General features: G+C 41.5%; 1 protein-coding gene across 1 annotated transcript in view; it reads left to right on the top strand.

The window, feature by feature from the left end:
- The window catches only part of GABRB3 (gamma-aminobutyric acid type A receptor subunit beta3), a 130,801-nt gene that overhangs the window by 82,767 nt on the left and 26,732 nt on the right, over positions 1-21,302 (top strand). Inside the window, exons 4-6 of the mRNA XM_064143516.1 lie at positions 11,951-12,171; positions 18,508-18,590; positions 19,643-19,780. Coding sequence (XP_063999586.1) covers positions 11,951-12,171; positions 18,508-18,590; positions 19,643-19,780 — 442 coding nt within the window. The remainder of the gene's footprint in view (positions 1-11,950; positions 12,172-18,507; positions 18,591-19,642; positions 19,781-21,302) is intronic.

Below are 21,302 nucleotides of genomic sequence, written 5' to 3' on the forward strand. Positions count from 1 at the left end.
CACTTGAAAAGTCCTAAGGATTTGATGACAATTTGCCACACAGTCTTTGGTCAGATATTTAAGGATGTAGTGACAGACCATACTTCTTCTAGCTAGCTTTCTGCCACTAGATCACAGAGTATGATACCTCAATGTGTAAAGGTATATATTAACTTTCTTTTGATCAGCCTTTTGGGCTCCTGATTACTGAGAAGCCTATGGTGTCATAATACTTGTAATGTTCTGAATCAGAGAACTATTTAAGTGTTGTCCCCCTGTCTGTCAGGGATTACATAGCCCAGACTGACTTCTTACTTCCCTGATTTATGTCCCTGAACTGAAATATCTCTTTCCATATTCACTCCCCAAAGCTCAGCCCAAGAACTAGCTTCCTTGTCAGCTAGTGTCCTCTGATGTTCAGATGAGAGTACACCCCAAGAATGGGAAGGCATATTGTTGTGGGCAGAGGAACACACAGAGAGAAAAGCCAGCTTTTGAAGAGTAAACTCCTGTGGCTATTGCAGGAAGGCTGCTCCCTTCATTGCTGTTGAAAAGCTTCTTGTCTATTGAACTGACCACCCCCTGTCCCCAAAAAGCTGGGGAGTAGCTGCTTTGGCTGGTTGCTATGTCAACTATGCTCCCTTTGCCTACAGAAAGCCAAGCAGTGGTTGGTATGGCAGCCTTCTTCAGAGATGTTCAGTGGGAGACAGGCTCTTTGAGAATCATAGAATTATAGGGGTTAGAAGGGACCTCTGGGGATCATCTTGTCCAATCCTGCTGCCAGAGCAGGTTCACCTAAAGCAGGTTGCATGGGGTGGCATCCAGAATGGTCCTGAATGACTCCAGAGATGGAGACTCTACCATGTCTCAGGGCAGCCTGTTCCAGTGCTCTACCACTCTCAAAGAATTTGCTCTTCGTGTTTAGATGGAACTTTCTGTGTTCAAGTTTATGCCTGTTACTGCTTCTCCTTGTCACTGGGCGCTACTGAAAAAAGATTGGCTCCCTCCTCCTGAAACCCACCCTTTAAGTATTTATGAGATACCTCCCTTCAGTTTTAGACTCATAGAATCAACCAGGTTGGAAGAGACCTCCAAGATCAGCCAGTCCAACCTAGCACCCAGCCCTATCCAGGCAACTAGACCATGGCACTAAGTGCCTCATCCACTCTTTTCTTGAACACCTCCAGGAATGGTGACTCCACCACCTCCCTGGGCAGCCCATTCCAATGCCAATCACTCTCTCTGTCAAGAACTTCCCCCTAACATCCAGCCTATACTTCCCCCGGCACAACTTGAGACTGTGTCCCCTTGTTCTATTGCTGGTTGCCTGGGAGAAGAGACCAACCCCCACCTGGCTACAATGTCCCTTCAGGTAGTTGTAGACAGCAATGAGGTCTCACCTCTGAGCCTCCTCTTCTCCAGGCTAAACAACCCCAGCTCCCTCAGCCTCTCCTCATAGGGTTTGTGTTCCAGGCCCCTCACCAGCTTTGTCGCCCTTCTCTGGGCAAATTTCAGTACCTCAACATCTCTCTTGAATTGAGGGGCCCAGAACTGGACACAGTACTCAAGGTGTGGCCTGACCAGTGCTGAGTACAGGGGAAGAATAACCTCCCTTGTCCTACTGGCCACACTGTTCCTGATGCAGGCCAGGATGCTGTTGGCTCTCTTGGCCACTTGGCCACACTGCTGGCTCATTTTCAGCCTAGTATCTACCAGTACCCCCAGGTCCCTTTCTTCCTGGCTCTTGGGGTTTTTGTGGCCAAAGTGCAGAACCCTGCCTTATTAAATCTCATCCCATTGGCCTCTGCCCACCCATCCAGCCTGTCCAGGTCCCTCTGCAGGGCTCTCCTACCCTCCAACAGATCAACACCTGCTCCTAGCTTGGTGTCATCTGCAAACTTACTGATGCTGGACTCAATCCCCTTGTCCAGGTCATCAGTAAAGATACTGAACAGGATTGGGCCCAGCACTGGTCCTTGGGGAACACCACTAGTGACAGCTGCCAACTGGATGTGGCACCATTCACCACCACTTTCTGGGCTCTGCTATCCAGCCAGTTCTTGACCCATATCAGAGTGAATCTGTCCAAACCATGAGCTGCCAGCTTGGCTAGGAACATCTTGTGGCAGACAGTGTCAAAGGCCTTGCTGAAGTCCAGGTAGACTACATCCACAGCCTGCCCCACATTCACCAGGCAGGAATCTAATCATAAAAGGAGATCAGGTTGGTGAGGCAGGACCTGCCCTTCCTAAACCCATGCTGGCTGGGCCTGATCCCTTGGCCATCCTGTAGGTACTTTGTGGGTACTTTGTGATGGCACCCAAGATGACCTGTTCCATGACCTTGCCTGGCACTGAGGTCAGGCTGACAGGTCTGTAGTTTTCCGATTCCTCCTTCCAGCCCTTCTTGTGGATGGGCATCACACTGAGCAGCTTCCAGTCTTTGGGGACCTCTCCAGTGATCCAGGACTGTTGATAAATGTTGGACAGTGGCTTGGCCAGCTCAGCTGCCAGTTCTCTCAGCACCCTAGGATGGATCCCATCCGGTCCCATGGACTTGTGAGGATCCAAATAATGCAGCAGGTCCCTTACTGCTTCCTCCTGGATTAGAGGGGAACTATACTGGTCCCTGACTCCATCTGCCACATCAGGAGTCCAGCTGTCCTGGAGACAACCTGTCCCCCTATTGAAGATTGAGGCAAAGAAGGTGTTAAGCACCTCTGCCTTTTCCTCATCCTTTGTCACTATATTCCCCTCTCTATCTAATAAGGACTGGAGGTTGTCCTTGGCCCTTCTCTTGCCATTCATATATTTATAGAAATATTTTTTGTTCTCCTTAACAGCAGTGGCCAGCCTATGTTCCAAATGGGCTTTTGCCTCTCTAATTTTTTTCCTACAACACTTAGCAGCATCCTTGAACTCTTTCTGGCATACCTCCCTTTTTTTCCAAAGGTAATACACCCTCTTTTTTATCTTTCATTCCTTTAGCAGGTCCTTGCCCATCCAATCTGGCTGCCTCCCTCACCGGCTCATCTTCCACTACAATGGCACAGCCTGCTCCTGTGCCTCCAGGAGTTCTTTATTAAAGTAGGTCCTAGAATACCATTGGCTTTTCTTAGTCACAAGGGCACGTTGCTGGCTCGTGGTCATCCTGTTGTCTACCATGATTCCCAGGTCTTTTTCCACTGAGCTGCTTCCCAGCAGGTCATGCCAAACTTGCACAACCCCCATGCATGGGGTTATTCCTCTCTAGGTGGACTACTCTACACATGCTCTTGCTGAACTTCATAAAGTTACTCTCTGTCCAACTCTCCAGGCCGTCCAGGTCTCAGTGAATGGCAGCACAGCATTTTGGTGTGTCAGCTGCCCTTGCCAGTGTTGTGTAACCAGCAAACTTGCCAAGGGTACACTCTTATCTCTTCATCCAGGTTGCTGACAAATATATTGAACAGGACTACCCATGACTGAGCCCTGGAGCTCACCGCTTGCTACAAACCTCTTTCAGCCACTTTTCAATACAGCAGAAGACACTGTGGTTGAAGATGAAAACTCTGGTGCCAAAGGGTATGAGGGAAGGAGAAACTTATGCAATCATACATTTATTTGGAAAACTTTGATTTGTAGCATCAAGTAGGTTCTTAGCAGCTAAATATGTCCTAAGATCTATTTATAACACTGTGTTTCAGTAGATAAAACCCAAACATGTTAATTTATTACAAAGGATACCAAGACAATGCAGATGTATGGAGTGTCACACTGAAATCAGTGTAGCTGAGCTGCTTTAGCACTGCATTTTCTTAACATAGGAGTATTCTAGCCACGTGCTTGAGAAAATATGTAGGATGTTTTTAACCTGCCACTATTTTAAAGTTTTTGAATGGTGTCAGAGAGATGGCTGAGTCAGGATCTTCTAAGTGAGATGAATCTTTTGATATAAGATTGTTGGAGTAGAGGGAATGAATGTATATCTGTGTGTGTAGATACGTCTCCTCTCAGGCTGCTCATGGACAACATCTTCCAGAGACATTCTGATCACGCAGTTTTCTTGCTAAAGTCTTTGCAGAACAGGAGACTTCAGTGATTTTCTCTGTTTGCTGACAATTAAATAAGTAATTTGTGGATTAGAGATAGGGCAAACAGAAATGTCAACAGGTGAAATTATAATGTAAAATATTGATTTAGAAAATATTCAGCTGAAGTTTTTCAGAAATTTTGAATGCTGAGGAAAATGTTTAAGTGCTCATCTCACACAACCGGGTGGCACTGCTGGTAAATTCTAACTTCCTAAGGTTAGCCTTTCTGAACACGTCTTTACTAAATTAATATTTAGCTATGTGAACTATTGTGTACATTAATCTAGGTCTCAGGTCTCTTAAGTGTATGCTACAGGGACAGATTTACAGCTGCTCTGTTGAAACATAGAATTCATGAGTTTGGCTTTACACCTTGCTTTGGGTATATTGGGAAGAAAGTAGCTCAATCATCGATGCTTCAGAAATAGCTCCTTGTAGTACAGCAGCCACATCTAATTTTTGAGATTGTGTAGAAGGTGGGGAAAGGGACCTTGAAGTTATCTGGAGACTAAGGTGTGGATTTTCAATACATCTTTTGATCCACTGAATGAGTATTTGCTTTATCAACTTGTCAAAGATAAATAATCCAAAACCTGATGATAATAGGCATATCTGCCTGTTGGTCAGGAAAACCAGCATGTGAATTTATATCCAAATGGAAATCAAAGCCTGCATTCAAAGTAGATACAAGCTTGCCTTCCCAAGCGGTGGAATAGTTATTTTTTGCATGATTTTCTAATATTTCCAGTAATTTTCAATGTATTTATTTTGCATTGATAATTTCATTTGCTTAACTGCCTTATCAACAGTAGTCCACCCAAATTATTAACTGTGGTGTTCTCTCTAGCAGTCATTTTGAAGAAACACATCATTTTTACACATAATGGTAAATTTTTAATATCCTTCATACATAGCATAGTAAGACTGGAAACTGTGATAGTCAAATGCAGGGAGAGCATTATTGCTGCTATGGTGATGTAAATTTTATTTTGATGAGCAAGCTTTTATTGAGTACAGATGAGGAAAAAGCTAAAGATAATGAACCCTTAATAGAAAGAAAATGATGGTTTGCTTTTAGTATTACATCATATTAGTATTTACCACTCATTAGTCCTTTATTTGGTGCATTGTGTATTCTATATTAGCATACTGTAATACATTCTGCCTGTCTGGTTCATAGAATCATAGAATCAACCAGGTTGGAAGAGATCTCCCAGATCATCCAGTCCAACCTAGCACCCAGCCCTAGCTAATCAACTAGACCATGGCACTAAGTGCCTCATCCAGGCTTTTCTTGAACACCTCCAGGGATGGTGACTCCACCACCTCCCTGGGCAGCCCATTCCAATGCCAATCACTCTCTCTGTCAAGAACTTCCTCCTAACATCCAGCCTATACTTCCTCCAGCACAACTTGAGACTGTGTCCCCTTGTTCTGTTGGTGGTTGCCTGGGAGAAGAGGCCAACCCCCACCTGGCTGCAGCCTCCCTTCAGGTGGTTGTAGACAGCAATAAGGTCACCCCTGAGCCTCCTTTTCTCCAGGCTAAACAATCCCAGCTCCCTCAGCCTCTCCTCACAGGGTTTGTGTTCCAGGCCTCTCACCAGCTTTGTCACCCTTCTCTGGACACGTTCCATCATAGTTTGTTTTCCTATATGGTATGTTCAGTTTCTGGAGGGACAAAAGTCATGCAGAAAACATTTAAATAGTTATTTGCACGTGGTTAGCACATAATATTTGTGAGTCTCTGTAATTCTCCCCTAAGATGTTTTGAAATCACAGATAATTCTCATGAAGAGCCAAGTTCTATTATACTCTAGTTAAGTTGTGGTATCAGCTTCTTTACCACTGTATCTCATTTCTTTCACAAATATTATGTACTATTCAAGTTGGGTTTTTGTTTGTTGTTGTTGTTGTTTTCCTTTTTCAAGAAAGTCTATTGAAAAATTCTCCAGCATACCTCTCTTGTGTGCGTTAAGTGGCGTCACTGCAGTGCTAGAATGTCAAGGATACTCATCACCATTCTTCATCCTTGTAGGATGTTCTGTGGTCTTTGAATGCACAAAAGAAAGCTCACCTTGCCTGTGCAGTCCAACTTTTTCTATTTAGAGCACATTTCTCCTGTACTTCAAAAGCTCCATGTTTGTTTTGTCAGGGCTTTGAGTGATTTTGTTGCCTTAGATGTCTGTTACTCCGAGGAACTAGAGAGGGTAAAGGTGGACCTTGATTATGGCATGGTATCGTGTGAGGAAAAAATATGATTTATGGAGGCCTTTGCTGCTGAGAAAATTGTCCACTGCTCTGAACAGTAGTTAGAATTCACCAAAACTGGCAGCTCTGTGTCACCTTTGACATACAATAGCAAACTTAATATAGCAGCTGTAGTGGAATTAATCTCTTCTAGCTTTAAACATCTACCCTCTTGACCTCTGTATTATATACTCCCCTGGAGGAAGGTGTCCCTTAATAAACTTTGTAGGCTACTTACCAAGGAATAAAAGTCCATTTTCTTCATTTTACCTCATCTAGTAAATTTTGTTCAAGTTCACACTCAAACCATGTGTGATGGATTGAGGCTAAGGGGAATATTTGAATGAGAGAGATTAGATCACTGGTTGTAAAAAGAAAACAATGATGAAGTCAATATCATTCATTAGTTTGCTGAGAGGGATAAAAAGCCAAAAAGTAAACTATTTGTCCCACACTGTCCTGCGATGCTGCTCCTATTCACTTCTCCTTCACCCCGCTCTAATCTCTCCACTAACAGAAAACAATGTAAGCTTTACTGGTGGCTTTTGTTTGTCTATCCAGGAAAGTAGAGGGGGAAAGAGAGGGTAGATTTGAGTCCCTTCTGGGCAGTTTTCTTTGTCTGGGAGGGAGTTTGGATTTCTGTATTATTTCTAATCTGTATATAATTGTAAATAGTTGTAAATATTGTATATATATGCTTGTAAATTTTGCTTTCCTGTAAATATAGCTTTACTTTCTTCCAAGCTGTCTGAGCAGTTCTGGTAAATTTCAGTAGTGGAGGAGGGGAAAGTCCTCTGGAAAACAGCAAACTTTCTTTTGTGGGTACACAGCCTAGCAAATTAGTTAATCGAAAATCAGAGTTGACATCCTTAATCGGTTTTAATAAGGTTGATTTCTTCTGGTGGTTACTTTGGTATAACCACCCTAAGGAACTGGCCTTTTCTGCTTTTGTTGTCACTCCTCACACAACCACCTAGTTTCAGTGCAATTCTAATATGAGTTTGCTGCTGCTTTTTGCTTTGAGGTGATTGAAAATAAATGTGATGCCAAACAAGCATGGTTCATGTTAATTCTTTGTATCCCATCGTGTTGAAAACAGCTAAGTCTGACAGAGCACAAATGTACAGTGATTATTCAATGGGCTGTGGTAACACACATGCTTTCTTGGGCACTATTTCTGCTGTGCCTGTTGTGCACCAGAGAGTGGGGTTAGGTCTCAGTGCATCTGGATAGAAAATTGGCAGTTTTGTTAAGCGTGTTTTGCTTAGGTAATTACTCCGTTACTCCATCCATAACAAGTGTTAACATGTATTTTATCTCAAGCCAAAGGAAAAAGGAGGCTAGCCTAGAGCTTTCCTTTGTTCTCATGTACTGCTTCTCTTTTGCTTTGGTGTCAGCCAGTTCATTTGACAGAATCACATAACACAGCTGTTTGGAAGAGATCTCAAAGATCATCCAGTCCAACCCTTAACCCAGCACTGAAGGTTTGACACTAAACTGTGTCCCTAAATGCCAGGTCCATGTCCTGCTTCAACACTTCAAGGGGCAGTGACTCCACCACTGCCCTGAGCAGACCATTCCAGTGTTTGATAACCCTCTCTGTTTAGAAATATTTCCCAATGTTCACCTTGAATCTCCTCTGGCACAACTTGAAGCCCATTTCCTTTAGTCCTGTCACTTGACACCAAGGAGAAAAGGCTGTGCCCCTCCTCACTCTGACCTCTGTTCAGGTAGTTGCAGAGAGTGGTGAGGTCTTCCCTCAGCCACCTCTTGTCCAGAGTGAACAACTCCAGTTCCCTCAGATGCTCCTCATAGGCCATGTGCTCCAGGCCCTTCAAGAGCCTCGTCGCCCTTCTCTGGACATGCTCAAGCATCTCAATGTCCCTCCTAAACTGGGGGGCCCAGAACTGAACACAGTACTCAAGGTGTGGTCTAACCAGTGAAGAGTACAGGGGCAGAATGACCTCCCTGCTCCTGCTGACCACATCATTCCTGATGCAGGCCAGGATGCCACTGGCTCTCTTGGCCACCTGGGCACACTGCTGGCTCATGTTCAGGTGGGTATCAATCAGCACCCCCAGATCCCTTTCTGTTTGGCTGCTCTCCAGCCACTCCGACCCCAGCCTGTATCTCTGCATGGGGTTGTTGTGGCCAAAGTGCAGCACCCTGCACTTGGAGCTATTGAACCCCATCCCATTGGCCTCTGCCCATCTGTCCAGGCGGTCAAGGTCCCGCTGCAGAGCCCTTCTGCCCTCCAACCCAGTCACATCTGCCCCCAGCTTAGTGTCATCTGCAAACTTGCTGATGACTGACTCCATGCCCTCATCCAGATCATCTATGAAGATGTTAAAGAGGATGGGGCCCAGCACAGATCCCTGAGGGACACCACTAGTGACAGCCGCCAGCTGGATGTGGCACCATTCACCACCACTCTCTGGGTCCGGCCCTCCAGCCAGTTCCTAACCCAGCACAGAGTGTTGCCATCCAAGCCACAGTACTAGTGGTGTGACCTTGCCAGTGCCAAGTACAGGTGGATGATCACCTCCTGGTTCCTGCTGGCCACAGTGTTTCTAACACAAGCCAGGATGCCAAATGCTGGGAAGTGCTACCCCATTTCTTTATATCTGTTCAGCATTTGTGCACGTACTGTGCATCTATGCCTAGTGAACTTTTGGTGTAGTGCTTTTATGAACTACAATTCCTTGTCATTGATGTGCAAACCAGTAGAAACACCAAGTACTTACCAGATTTCAAATGCTTATAGAAACAAATTTTAATCAAGGCAAAACAGAGCTGTTAAAAGATATTCATTCTAATGCATGTGTCAGAAAATTGGTTGCCGAGAACATGCAGAAAGGTATGTTCTTCCTGACATGCTAACAGCAGTGAGGCAAGTGCACCCAGTGTAGCATGTACCTCATTTACCAGTGAGCAGGAACTATTAGTTCTATCAAAGAAATCTTCTGACAAAAAGTCAAAGGACGTTCTCCTGAGCAGTCATGTCGAATTTAGTTTTGAGGAATAATCTTCCTTCCAGGCAGTTCCACAGAGACTCTTTTCTTCCATCACTGGAACCTTTTGTTTTCAAAGGTCTTCTATTAGTTTCCTAAAATGTGAACAGATTGTCTTTCATATCTGCAATGATTTTTTTATTCCTAAGCAATTAATGTGATATCTTAAAGCTATAGCAGGTCCCTCATTAGAGAGAATGAATCAATTAATAAAAAATGCAAAGTCTCTGAATGTGAAAGACATCCTCAAGTTTCATTTGATTTCAAGGAAATGCTGTAGGGCTTGAGGGAAGCAGGGCAGGAGCAGTGCCTGAAACTGGGTTGTCTCCATAGGAAACCCATTACAGGAACAGACCATTCTCAACAGCTCCACTTAGAAAGCCTAACATGCTTTTTTCAGATAGGTAGCAAGCCTGAGGGGTTTTGCATCACCAGCTTGTAGAACCAGGTGCAAGTGCAGGTATCCTGTGGCTTACACACCTGCTGCTAAATATTTAAATGTGTTTGGAAATGACATGCATTTCTTGATGTTTTCTGAAGAGCTTCATGATGAATTTTGTCCTTTAGAGCATTTCTGTAAGTTGAAAATCTGAGTTTTAATGGATTCCACTTACTGTCTCTTTTCTTTCATTGATAAATATGGCAGTATTATCATACCTAAACCCAATGTTCTCTTCAAAGGTAAACATCAATTTTCATTAACAAGACAGAATTATTTTCAGATATTCTCCTTTTTTTGTGTAATACATAGTCTCTCTAAACCCAAAATTATCCTTCCACACTTGGAAAGTGATGGGGGACGGAAAAGACCAAGGCTTTTCTGTTTGTGCTAGTTTGAAACTAGCTAGAATGTTTTGGTGAGAAGGATTAGATAACAGTGATGGTGTCTGCTTCACTCATAGGCTTGCTGAGAGGTATAAGAACAAGAATCCAAACATAGATAAGGCACTACTACTTCTTCTTGGGGCGTTGCCTGAGCTGCACTTCTCTCGAGCCTCTCTGCTGTCTCTCTGATTAATCCACTTTGCTTCCTAACCCCCTGACCAAACCTCCCTTCTTCCTTTGGACTCAAGTAAGGTTGAGAGGGGTGGGAGAAGATGGAAGGAGGTTGGGAGCCCCTTCTGGGGACTCAGGTTTCTGGGAGGAGTGTTGTACTTCTGTATTACCTTTTACCTTGTATATTTCTGTATATAATTGTATATACTGCAAATATCTGCTTGTATATTGTGCTAAGATGTAAATAAATATGAGCTTCATTCTAATTTCCAGACCAGCTGAGTCTAGTCTGGGTGATTTCCAAAGTGTGTGTGTTGGGGGGCTGGTAACACCCAAACCACTACACTGTTCTAACAGGAAATTTTGATATTTAATGTCATTTTTGTTTGTTTGTTTCAATTTTGCTGGCACTTAACTTTAAAATGTTTCCAGAATTTTTTATTTTTTTAATACCATGAAGCTAATGAATGAGCCCATTTTCTAAGACTTCCCAAATGTCTCAATGTAGCATTATTACAACATGCTGAGTCAGGTTAACAAACTCTGAAATTAAATAAAAAAAATCTTAAAATGGATGGTTTATTGTGGGAAGCTTTCTCCTGCAACAAGGTATGGAATGTAAACATCAGGCCCTGTGATGGGAAGTGTCCTTGGGTCTTACAGGCTCCCAGGGGCCTAGGCTGAGAACTATGAGCAACCCACACACAGCTGTCAGGGGGTGGAATCTGCCAGCCCCTGGGGCGGACACAGCCCCCCTGGGGTGGGGAGCCACAGGTTGTTTACCACAGGTAACCTATCTCTGCCTTACACATAACTTGGGGCCAATCTGTACTGTCCACTTCGGCCAGCCCCCCCCAGGCTGGTTGTGCACACCCCCTCTGGGGGCTATATAAACCGCTGTATTGCCTTAATAAATCGTCCTGATGCACAGATGCCTAGAAGCTGCTGTCTCGAGTCGTCAGCACTCCGATCTCACCTCTCGCCAGCCTCCGTACCCCGACAGTTTATGTCTATGTATCTGTGTCTGGGCTTCTATGCTGGTGATCACAGCTCACAACAGGCACTATGAGCCTTGAATGGCAGAATTATGGAAACCAAACATTGACATTAGTGGGACTTCACAATTTTCTGTTCTCCTAAGTACCTGTGTCACCTGTTGATGAGAAAAGCTATGCCACTGTGAAATGCAATCTTACATAAAGGCGTATGTATAAATGACATCTTTGCAGCTGATTTTTCAGACAGAATTTTGCATAGTACTTTAAAACTCTTTGATTTTTTTTTTCTCATTCTTCTATCATTGTTAAAAATGGAAAAGATGGCAGTATTTTCTTATCTCATTTATCATTCCACAACCATCAGAATTTTGGGCAGTTGTCAGGGGAACTGCGTGAAAGAAAAGGAGGAGCAGAAAAAAAGATACTAACACTAGATGAATTTCTTAAGCTTTGAAATACTTCCTCAGAGCAGAGCAATACTTGAATCACTCAAAATTTTTAATAAAGGAGTTTTTAATGTTTTAAATAATTGTTTTGTTCCTTAAAAAAAAAAATATGCAAAATAAGCCAATAATTGAAAAGAAAAATTCTTCCAGTTGCACCAAGTGTGACTGACTGTTGTGCTTCTTTTTTTTTTCCTTCACCAGGATTACACTTTGACTATGTATTTTCAGCAGTACTGGAGAGATAAGAGGCTGGCTTATGCTGGCATACCTCTGAACCTCACGCTTGACAACCGAGTGGCAGATCAGCTCTGGGTGCCTGACACTTACTTCTTAAATGACAAGAAATCATTTGTGCATGGTGTTACTGTGAAGAATCGAATGATTCGCCTTCACCCGGATGGAACAGTGCTTTACGGCCTCAGGTCTGTGCTTCTGTCATGAAGATTTCCCCACTGTGGTTACGTATTGTTGATATTTACTTCCTGGTACAAGGTTATTCCAAATACTGGATAGCAAATTATGTAACTTTCCCTGGAACTCTGAAAGATGCCTGTAGAAAACAAATGACACAGTTGATGTTTCTTAATTTTGCCAGAAGCACCTTCAGTCAGGTTTTATCTGTTTCTGTAGTCACCATATCTGGAAAGCCCACTGGCTACAGGAAGCAGAAAGACACACATTAATTGTAAACCTGGGAATATTGTCTAAAATACAGGCAGTAAGATTGAATGTGGGTGCTGATATTGCCTCTTGATGCGTTTGGAGTCGATAAAGGAAAAGCTGCAAGCAGCCCTGGCTGAGCAGAGTCAGACACAGTTTAAGTCCATGACTGTGGGTACTCCCAGTGATTTCTTACAGCAGAGATCAGCACTACAATATGTTATACTCCAAACCAGAGGTACAAAGTGATCCTGTGTTATCTTACTTTATACCTCTTCTAGGCTTAACCTGTGTTTTCTTCCTTTTCTGTCATAGCTTTTATGATTACAAATGGCAGAAAAAAATCTTCTCATAATAATCTTAAGTGCCCTAGAAAAATCTGACTGGAATACTCAGTAGTACAAAAAAGAAATGCATTCTTTGGACAGGTAACTCCATTTACTCTGATGGTTTAAGCTGTACCAACAAAGCAAGTCCTTGCCAGTTTGTTGTGTTTGTAAGCACAGGTAATATTCAGTGTTGCTGCACATAGATAATGCAGGATACAGAGTCCCTAGTATATAAAAGTGAATGAAGTACGGAAAATGGTGTGAATGGATAATGTGTCTAGTATCATTATATTTACCTGCTTTCATTTTTTATCAACAGTTGGATCTTTTTTATCAATGAGTTTGGTCTTGGCCCTTCAACATTTTTAACTCCTATTACATATCATGGATGACATATAATTGGATGAATCTTTCTAGAGAAAATAAATATAGTCTCATCTTATGAAACTTTAAAGACATTTAGAATGTTCAGGAAATATTGTTGCTATAATTAACTGTTCTAGCAAAGGAGGCACTTTCTTTAGGCTTTCTTTCATCTTGGTATGGAACTGCAGGTTTAGGATTCTTTCAACAAGTAGTTAAATGTCAAAAAATGATGCAAGATGTTTTAGTTTTCTTTACCTGAGGAACCATCCCCCCAGACAATGCAATAAAAAGGTGACAGGGGTTAGAACACTTGTGATTGTAATAAAACATAGAAATCTTTCTGTCACGCTCTAAAATTTTGAGTCATTCAGGTGGGATTATCTGTCATAAAATAGCATGTTTGATAAGAGCAGCAAAACATAGTTGTCCACAACCAGACTGCATTTCACTTGACAGTATTTGCTTAGCAGGGATTTCACCCTGTAGCTCACGTGTTGCACACTTCTTTACATTCCTTTGCCTCTGAAAACACACAAAGGTCACATATGCATGGTGTGAAGCAGCAAAGTTTCTTAATGAAGAATAACTGTCTGAAATTAAAACCTTGAAAAATATAGGACATTGTGATCTGAGGGAAGAAAGTATCTAAATCTTAGCTCCATTGATATAAAGGTTTGCTCTTTCTGTGGTCTAACACTAGCCTGTCTTCTTGTATTGTGGCTTCAGGTATACCGATGGCATTAGTCTCAAGCCACAGTGTGAAGGCAATGATTCATCCTGTAGGATGAGACCAGAAACTAGAGTTTTATATGCCACAAAACACAGGCTTATTGAGAATAATAGGGGAAGTTTTGGAGGGTTGCATCTGATTATATCTGATCCATAAAGCAAAGCAGTTCCTCCAAAAGATACATAATCGAAGTAATCCCAAGGCCACACTGAATCTGTGTTGTCTTCTGACCAATGTAAAACATAGCACTGTTTTGAAAGACCTGACCTTCAGTTATCCAAGGTTTCTCTCTACTTCAAAGTAGAGACAGTAGTTTGCTGCCTCAGCAAAATCTATGAGAGTGGAGGAATGGGACAGTGGTTTTATGAAGTTTAGCCCATTTCTGGGGAATTCTCTTTGAGCACAATATGCACTGTCATTCCACCTTGGTCAGAACAACATACTAAACATATGATGATGCCACAGCTTGCTTCCTTTTTTCTTTTTCTTTTCTTTTTTTTTTTAATAATAGGCAAAACAAATAATGAAAATACAGGCTGGGGATCAAAAATGGTCTTTCTGGCTGCTTGTGTGTTTGTCACAGAATTTTGTTAGCAATACTATGCTAAACATTATAAACATACAGAGTGGAGGAATCTGTGTTTTATCTGAAAGGACTCATTAAGTTATCACCTGTATATAAAACATGATAGATGTTTGCAAGACAAAAAGATTCATTATTTCATTGATAAATATGCAGCATTATCACACCTAAACCCAATGTTCTCTTCAAAGGTAAACATCAATTTTCATTAACAAGACAGAATTATTTTCAGATATTCTCCTTTTTTTGTGTAATACATTGAGATAGTCTCTCTAAACCCAAAATTGTCCTTCCACACTTGGAAAGTGATGTGGGACAGAAAAGACCAAGGCTTTTCTGTTTGTGCTAGTTTGAAACTAGCTAGAATGTTTTGGTGAGTAGGATTAGATAACAGTGATGGTGTCTGCTTCACTCATAGGCTTGCTGAGAGGTATAAGAACAAGAATCCAAACATAGATAAGGCACTACTACTTCTTCTTGGGGCATTGCCTGAGCTGCACTTCTCTCTAGCCTCTCTGCTGTCTCTCTGATTAATCCACTTTGCTAAACATTATAAACATACAGAGTGGAGGAATTAAGGACTCGTTAAGATATCACCTGCATATAAAACATGATAGATGTTCATTATGATCTGTCAGACAAGGCAACCACACTTAATTCTGCTCTTTTTTTGGATTAATGTGCTTCTGTATCAAAATGAAAAGAAGATCAAACTGGCCATCAGGACTGTTACCTAGTCACAAAAGAAGTATTTCTATTGCTTAGACTGATTTACAATGTGAACTTTTGAGGAAAAGAAGATATCTTTCTGTCAGTTGTTTGTTCAGCACCTCCCAACACGTCACAAGTGGGGTTCATATGCAATGTAGCAATGTGATCAAAGGTGACCAGTGCAGTAATAAAGTAGCAGGGAAGGATGAAAGAATCAATATCCATAGGAAAGATAACTGACATAGGGAGTTTTAAGCAATTAAAAAGATTTCCATTGTGTATTGCTTTCACCCAAATTGTGTATCTGTGTACTACTTTATCTTTCTCTGGCTTGTAATTGCTTCTCTGTCACTGCTGTGATGATGAGTTCTTGAAACCTGATTGTACTTCTGTGTCAGGTGGCATCCCATCCCATAAAATATAAACCCTGGTTTTCTTGGGAGCATGCACAAGCCTGAGCAATTAACATTTGTTTTTGGTGAGCATTTGTGCAAGTTAAATTTGGTTGCTTAAGTGTTCACTCAGGAGGGACTTCTGAGCACTCAGCTCTGAGTAAATGGGGTAAATCCGTTTCTATCTATATTCAGCTATGTTTTCTTTTGCAGTGGATATTTATGAAATTGAATAATCACTTGAATTAATAATGATATTTATGAATAATGATTAAGGAATACATTTTGTTGTAGTGTAAAAAGTTACTTGAGCAAGATCATGCAGTTTTTGGTGCTGGAACTTGTGACACTACAGTATGTGAATAGGCCAAAATTAAAAATACATTCCTTAAAAAGCCAAAAGGTAATTAATAAATGGAGTACAAGTTTGCCATCTGCATAGATTTTAGTAATTCTGACAAATTAATCATTTGTAAATATATGTGTTCTTCGTGGCTGACATTTAAAACTAGTTATACAGCATAATAGTTGAGATTCTGGTACAACATTTTCTATTATTTCAGCATAGCTCATATGGATTCTGCTGCAAGATCTTAAATGAGGCCCAGGTCAGTGTAGGGAAATGTACTGAAGCGTGAGATGGACACCTTATAGAAGCAGTGCCCATGTGTTGTTTTACGTTAAGCATAGTTATCAGCTGGCTCAGGAGTAAGATTTGTGTGATTGCACAATCAGTATGGCTTTGTCAAGTTGATCCGTGGTAAGTCCTTGCTCATCAAAAGCACACATTCAAGACTCAATTTTCTTCTCTAAGACCCTTTGCTAGGCCTAATTTTATATGCTTAGCTAGAGCTGGTAGTAGTCATCATATTGAGGAGACATTAATCTCCATAATTAATAGCATCTTGCTTGAGGATCCAGAAGGGCATTTGCAAATGGTAGCTACAGAGATGTTCCCTAAACTGCAGAGCAGCTGTGGAGTTGCTGTTTGCAAACTATTCCAGCCCAATGGGACACGTTAACAGGGGAACCAGAGCATCTTCCAGCAGGCAGCTGGAAGAAAGTTGACCTTAGTATCCTCCTGTGACTTGATAACTCAGAGCCTGTTCAACTACAGTAAGGGTATTCAGAGGATGGCCAGAGTAAAGAGCAGTGGCAGAGAGATGTTTATGCCACAGAAAAACGCGAAGAACAAAAATTAGCTTTGTGCCTACTTAGAACTGGTAGGAGCACAAGTGAGAAGATATGCTGAGTAACAGGTCGTTGGATGTTTTCCTCTCTTAACTCATCCAGTGCCTTTGTACTCACACAATTGTCTGCACCTGTGCAAAGAAATATATTCTCCATCAGAGAAGGGTCTCTTGTCCTCTGAGATAGTTGCAATGGTCTTAATCCCTTTCTTTGGCTCTTATGTTGTTACCCATCTGAAATAAACGATATGCTAAGGATATGCATTCATAGAATCATAGAATCAACCAGGTTAGGAAAGATCTCCAAGATCCTCCAGTCCAACTGATCACCCAGCTCTATCCAATCAACTAGATTCCTTCCTTTTCTGGGAGACCGGGTAGGGCATTCATACAAACAACATAGTATCCATTTTATTGTGAAAGAGGTGGAAAAAGAGTCCTAGCTGCTTTTATCTTCTTGAAATATTTTCTCCAAAATTTGAAGTAGTTCACTAGATTAGAAGACTATAAATTGAAACAGTAAATGGATTGAACAGAAAGCTTCAAAATGGAGAAAACACATGGGCAAGACCTTAACACTGAGGTTTCCAGCTGTTAGAACTAATAGGCTACAATTTCCATCTCATGTTTATATCAGGAAAGACTCAGTAAGAAATGGAACTAGTCAAGGTAATTTAACTATGACATTTATTTGAAGCTATTATTAAGAAAATGATGTATAATGATTTACTTACTCTTGATGAAGATTATGATTCAGCAAAACACCGAAATATGCCAAAGATTAGTCATGAGCATATGGCTATATCAGTCTAAAAATTAGTGTGTATATCTATATCTGTATCCATTAATTCAAAAGTAAAGTGCTGATACTTTGTGAAGCTTTTGATGGAATTGTTTTGGTTGTCCTTGTGTGTTCTTGAGACTCCTGATACACAAGAGCTTGGTGGAGCAGGGAAGAGATTTAGGTTGGACATAAGGAGGAAGTTCTTTACAGTGGGAGTGGTAAAATCCTGAAACAGGTTGCCTGGGGATGTGATTGAGGCTCCTGAAGACATTCAGAATGAGACTTGATGTGGCCCTGTACAGCCTGATCTAGTTGGAAGTGCCCCTGCTCACTGCAGTGGGATTGGACAAGATGACCTGTGAGGGTCCCTTCCAACTTGATGCAGTCTGTGAAAAGTGCAGATTTATCAATGGTGAAAAGTTTTGCCAATTCATCTTTAGTGTGCTAAATTGCCAGCGTTGGAAATAGCAAAGCAAAAATAGAGTTCTTTGGGGAGAAAATGTAAAATTCAGTGTGCTGCTTCATTACAAAGTTCTCTAAATCTGAGAGCCTAGAGACATATACTGAACTTTGAAACAAAGCCTTTTGCTGGACTTTACAGATTTTTTTCAACATTTGAGGTAGACCTGCCACAAACCCAAGGAATCAGTTATTCACACAGCTCTAATAATTTTGACATTCATTGCAGGTTTTTTTTTTTTTTTTGCCTCCCATTTTCTGCTACAGAGTCATATTTTTTTAATCTCAGCAAATGTTTGTGTAGCTTTTGCATATGTGGATAGATCTGTCGAACCCAGTCAGGACTGGTTGCATAAGGGTGAATCACAGTGGCTGCTCCATTGCAGTCAGGATAACTGCTGTTGTGTTAAGCTGCTGCTCAGTGTACAACTGTGGACCAGATTTTCACTTACTGTAAGCTATTCTTCAGAATGTCTTCACCTGGAAAAATGAACAGCAACAACAAAACCTGGATTCCTGGCTTACAGTAATTTTATTTGATGTTTGTATTTCAGAATCACAACCACTGCAGCTTGTATGATGGACTTGAGAAGATACCCACTAGATGAACAAAACTGTACCCTGGAAATAGAAAGCTGTATGTATCTAACAAAATGCACTTAAAACCTGGTTCAGGTGTGGGGCAGTTTTCCTTTTATACAACTGTGTAATATTTATGTGGGTGTTTAGAAGCACTGCATGGCTCATAATTATCCCTCTATGGATTGTGTGTTTGTGTGTTTTACTTTAAAAAAAAATACAAAGGCTCATGCATTTCTGGATAGACAGATATATCCTAGAAAAATGGCTTTAGGGCAAAATGCAGTCACTTATTGCTCCAGACAGTCTTGGCAAGAGGGCTGGATGCTTATCTTCTTCACAAGAGAATGAATTTTCATATTTTAATCAGACTCATTTTCAGGAAGGCAAACACTGTGATATTATTTTCTCTCAGTATGTTTTATTATGCACGGATGGTCTTGCTGCAGGTGCCCCCTGGGCTTACAGATCGTCCCCATTTATGATTTGCAGTTGTGTTCCAAGCCAGAGTCTCTCTCTCTCTCTTCCACCTAGTCACGTCCTAGGATTGCAATATTCAAATCGGTATTTGCACTTCAGGAGTTTCTGCTCCATTTCCATTACTGGCTGGAGACTGTAGGCCATCTACAGAAAATACTACTATATTTTCTATGTTCACCTGTAGTCCTCTACTACAGAAGCTAGTGGAAGTGATGAGACTCACACTCTTTAGTGTCAGTGGAAAAGATCTGCCCCAGTTATGTTTGTCTCTACTCATGGAATAATCCTCTTCCTTCTGGTGATTATCGACAGAAATACACACTTGTGCTAAATGCAAATGATGTCTTAACTCATGCTAATCTACAATTTGGCAGGTTATTATGTACTGTTTTCTGTCTTGTTGAGGCCATTAACCCTTATGTAAATTAAAATAAAATGGAGTATTTGCCTCAAATTTCTGGGTAGAGAGTTCTTTGGGAGACCTTCACACAGGCATACAGAACAGAATATCATACACCACTCCAGCTGCTGATACTTTTATTGTCTCAAATGACAAACCCTATGCAGACTGTTTGGACATACATTTTGATCTGCTGTTAATTTTTACTTACTTTCCTGCTTGACCTGCAGATGGCTACACAACTGATGACATTGAGTTCTACTGGAGAGGTGGAGATAATGCAGTCACTGGTGTGGAAAGAATTGAGCTTCCTCAGTTCTCCATTGTGGAATATAGACTGGTGTCAAAGAATGTTGTCTTTGCCACAGGCAAGTAATGTCATTTGCCCAGTTAGTGTTTCATTTCCTTGTGTATAACAATTACTGGTGTGTTAATCATAATTAATCATTGTTAATTGTAATTATATGTTGTCTGTGTTGTGTGTTTGGCTGAAGAAATTACTTACTTGATAAAACCTGGAGGCAGGAACTCATGGAGTATAATATCTTGTTTATTTTTATTTTTCCTGTGTGCATATATGTGTGGTATTTGACACCCAAATAGCTACAATCTAAATAATTATGATGTCATCCACCTCTGAATCATGAGTTTAAGTGGAGCCTACAGGGTTACTGGCCATATGTTAGTATGTTGGGACATATTAGGCCAAAACCCCGTGTGTTTTGTTCAACACCTCTGGTTTTGTTTGTCATTGCAAATGGAAGGGTGCTTTTTTTCTATAGGGAAATAGATTCTCTAATTCTATATCTTTCTGTTCTGCAACAAGAGTGTTGTGGAGGCAGGGAATTAATGTGGCCAAGTCAGGAATTTATAGAAAGACAGAGTTATTTTATTTTCCCCAAAATCCACCCCCAAAACTAGATACAGAAATTAATTTAGTTTTAATTAGCAGATTCAGTTAGGTTGAGAAGATCTATAAGGATACCAGAGGTGGAATTGACTATTTTGGAAGTCAGAAGTTTGAAAAGGCTGAGCTATTAAATATAGCATCCCCCACTATTAATCAGGCTGAGCCATTAATGTTTACTCATTAATGTTTACTCACAGGTGAGTCAGGCTGGCTGAAAGGAAGGGCAGTCCAGATGCTTGTCCCCTTGCTATCTTTCAGAAGCCATCCAAGGATCGTTAAGGACTACTGAGCCTGCATAAAGGGTGTTTATGATGAAAGCTGTCCAAAGCAGAGACAGCCTTGTCCCTCAGGAGCTTGTCCTTCGGAGTGCCAGGGGACTCTTTCTTGCAGAATCTATCCAGGCAGGGAAAAACTCCAAGGCGGGAACCTCAAGGCAGGAAGTCCCCCAATATTTATACCCTTCCTAGACAAAGAGCAGAGTTACCACTGCAGAGGCGCGAAGACCACAGCCAATCCCCAGCCCGATGCCAGCGTGGGCACTGCACAGGGCACCCCTTGTGCCGGAAGGGCACCTTGCTCACCCCCTTCACGCCTGCAAGGTGGGGGGGGAAACAGGTCTTTTTGCACCTTTTCCTCTCCCATTCAAACCACAGAGGGAGAGGAATTTGGGGGTATACAGGACTCCAGGACAAAGAGTCAACTTTGGCAGACAGGGCTTACCTGCCCCTTCACAGGACTGTATGTGTTTATGTAGGACGAGTCTTTTGGACATCAATGAGTGAATAGAGAATTTTTTGGGGAAGCTTTTATGACAGTTGGAAGCCAAATTATTGCATACTTCAGTAAAGGCATAATTTAGAGATGAGAGGAATTTAAGTTCAGGAAAAAGAGAAGTCCAAAGACCTGTGAGACAAATACGAGAGCGAGAATGAAACCTGGGAGCAACCATTCATATGACTGAGTACATTTTCAGAATTGCA

The sequence above is a fragment of the Pogoniulus pusillus genome, chromosome 5 (genome assembly GCF_015220805.1).
Source record: "Pogoniulus pusillus isolate bPogPus1 chromosome 5, bPogPus1.pri, whole genome shotgun sequence".
Classification (NCBI taxonomy): Eukaryota; Metazoa; Chordata; class Aves; order Piciformes; family Lybiidae; genus Pogoniulus; species Pogoniulus pusillus.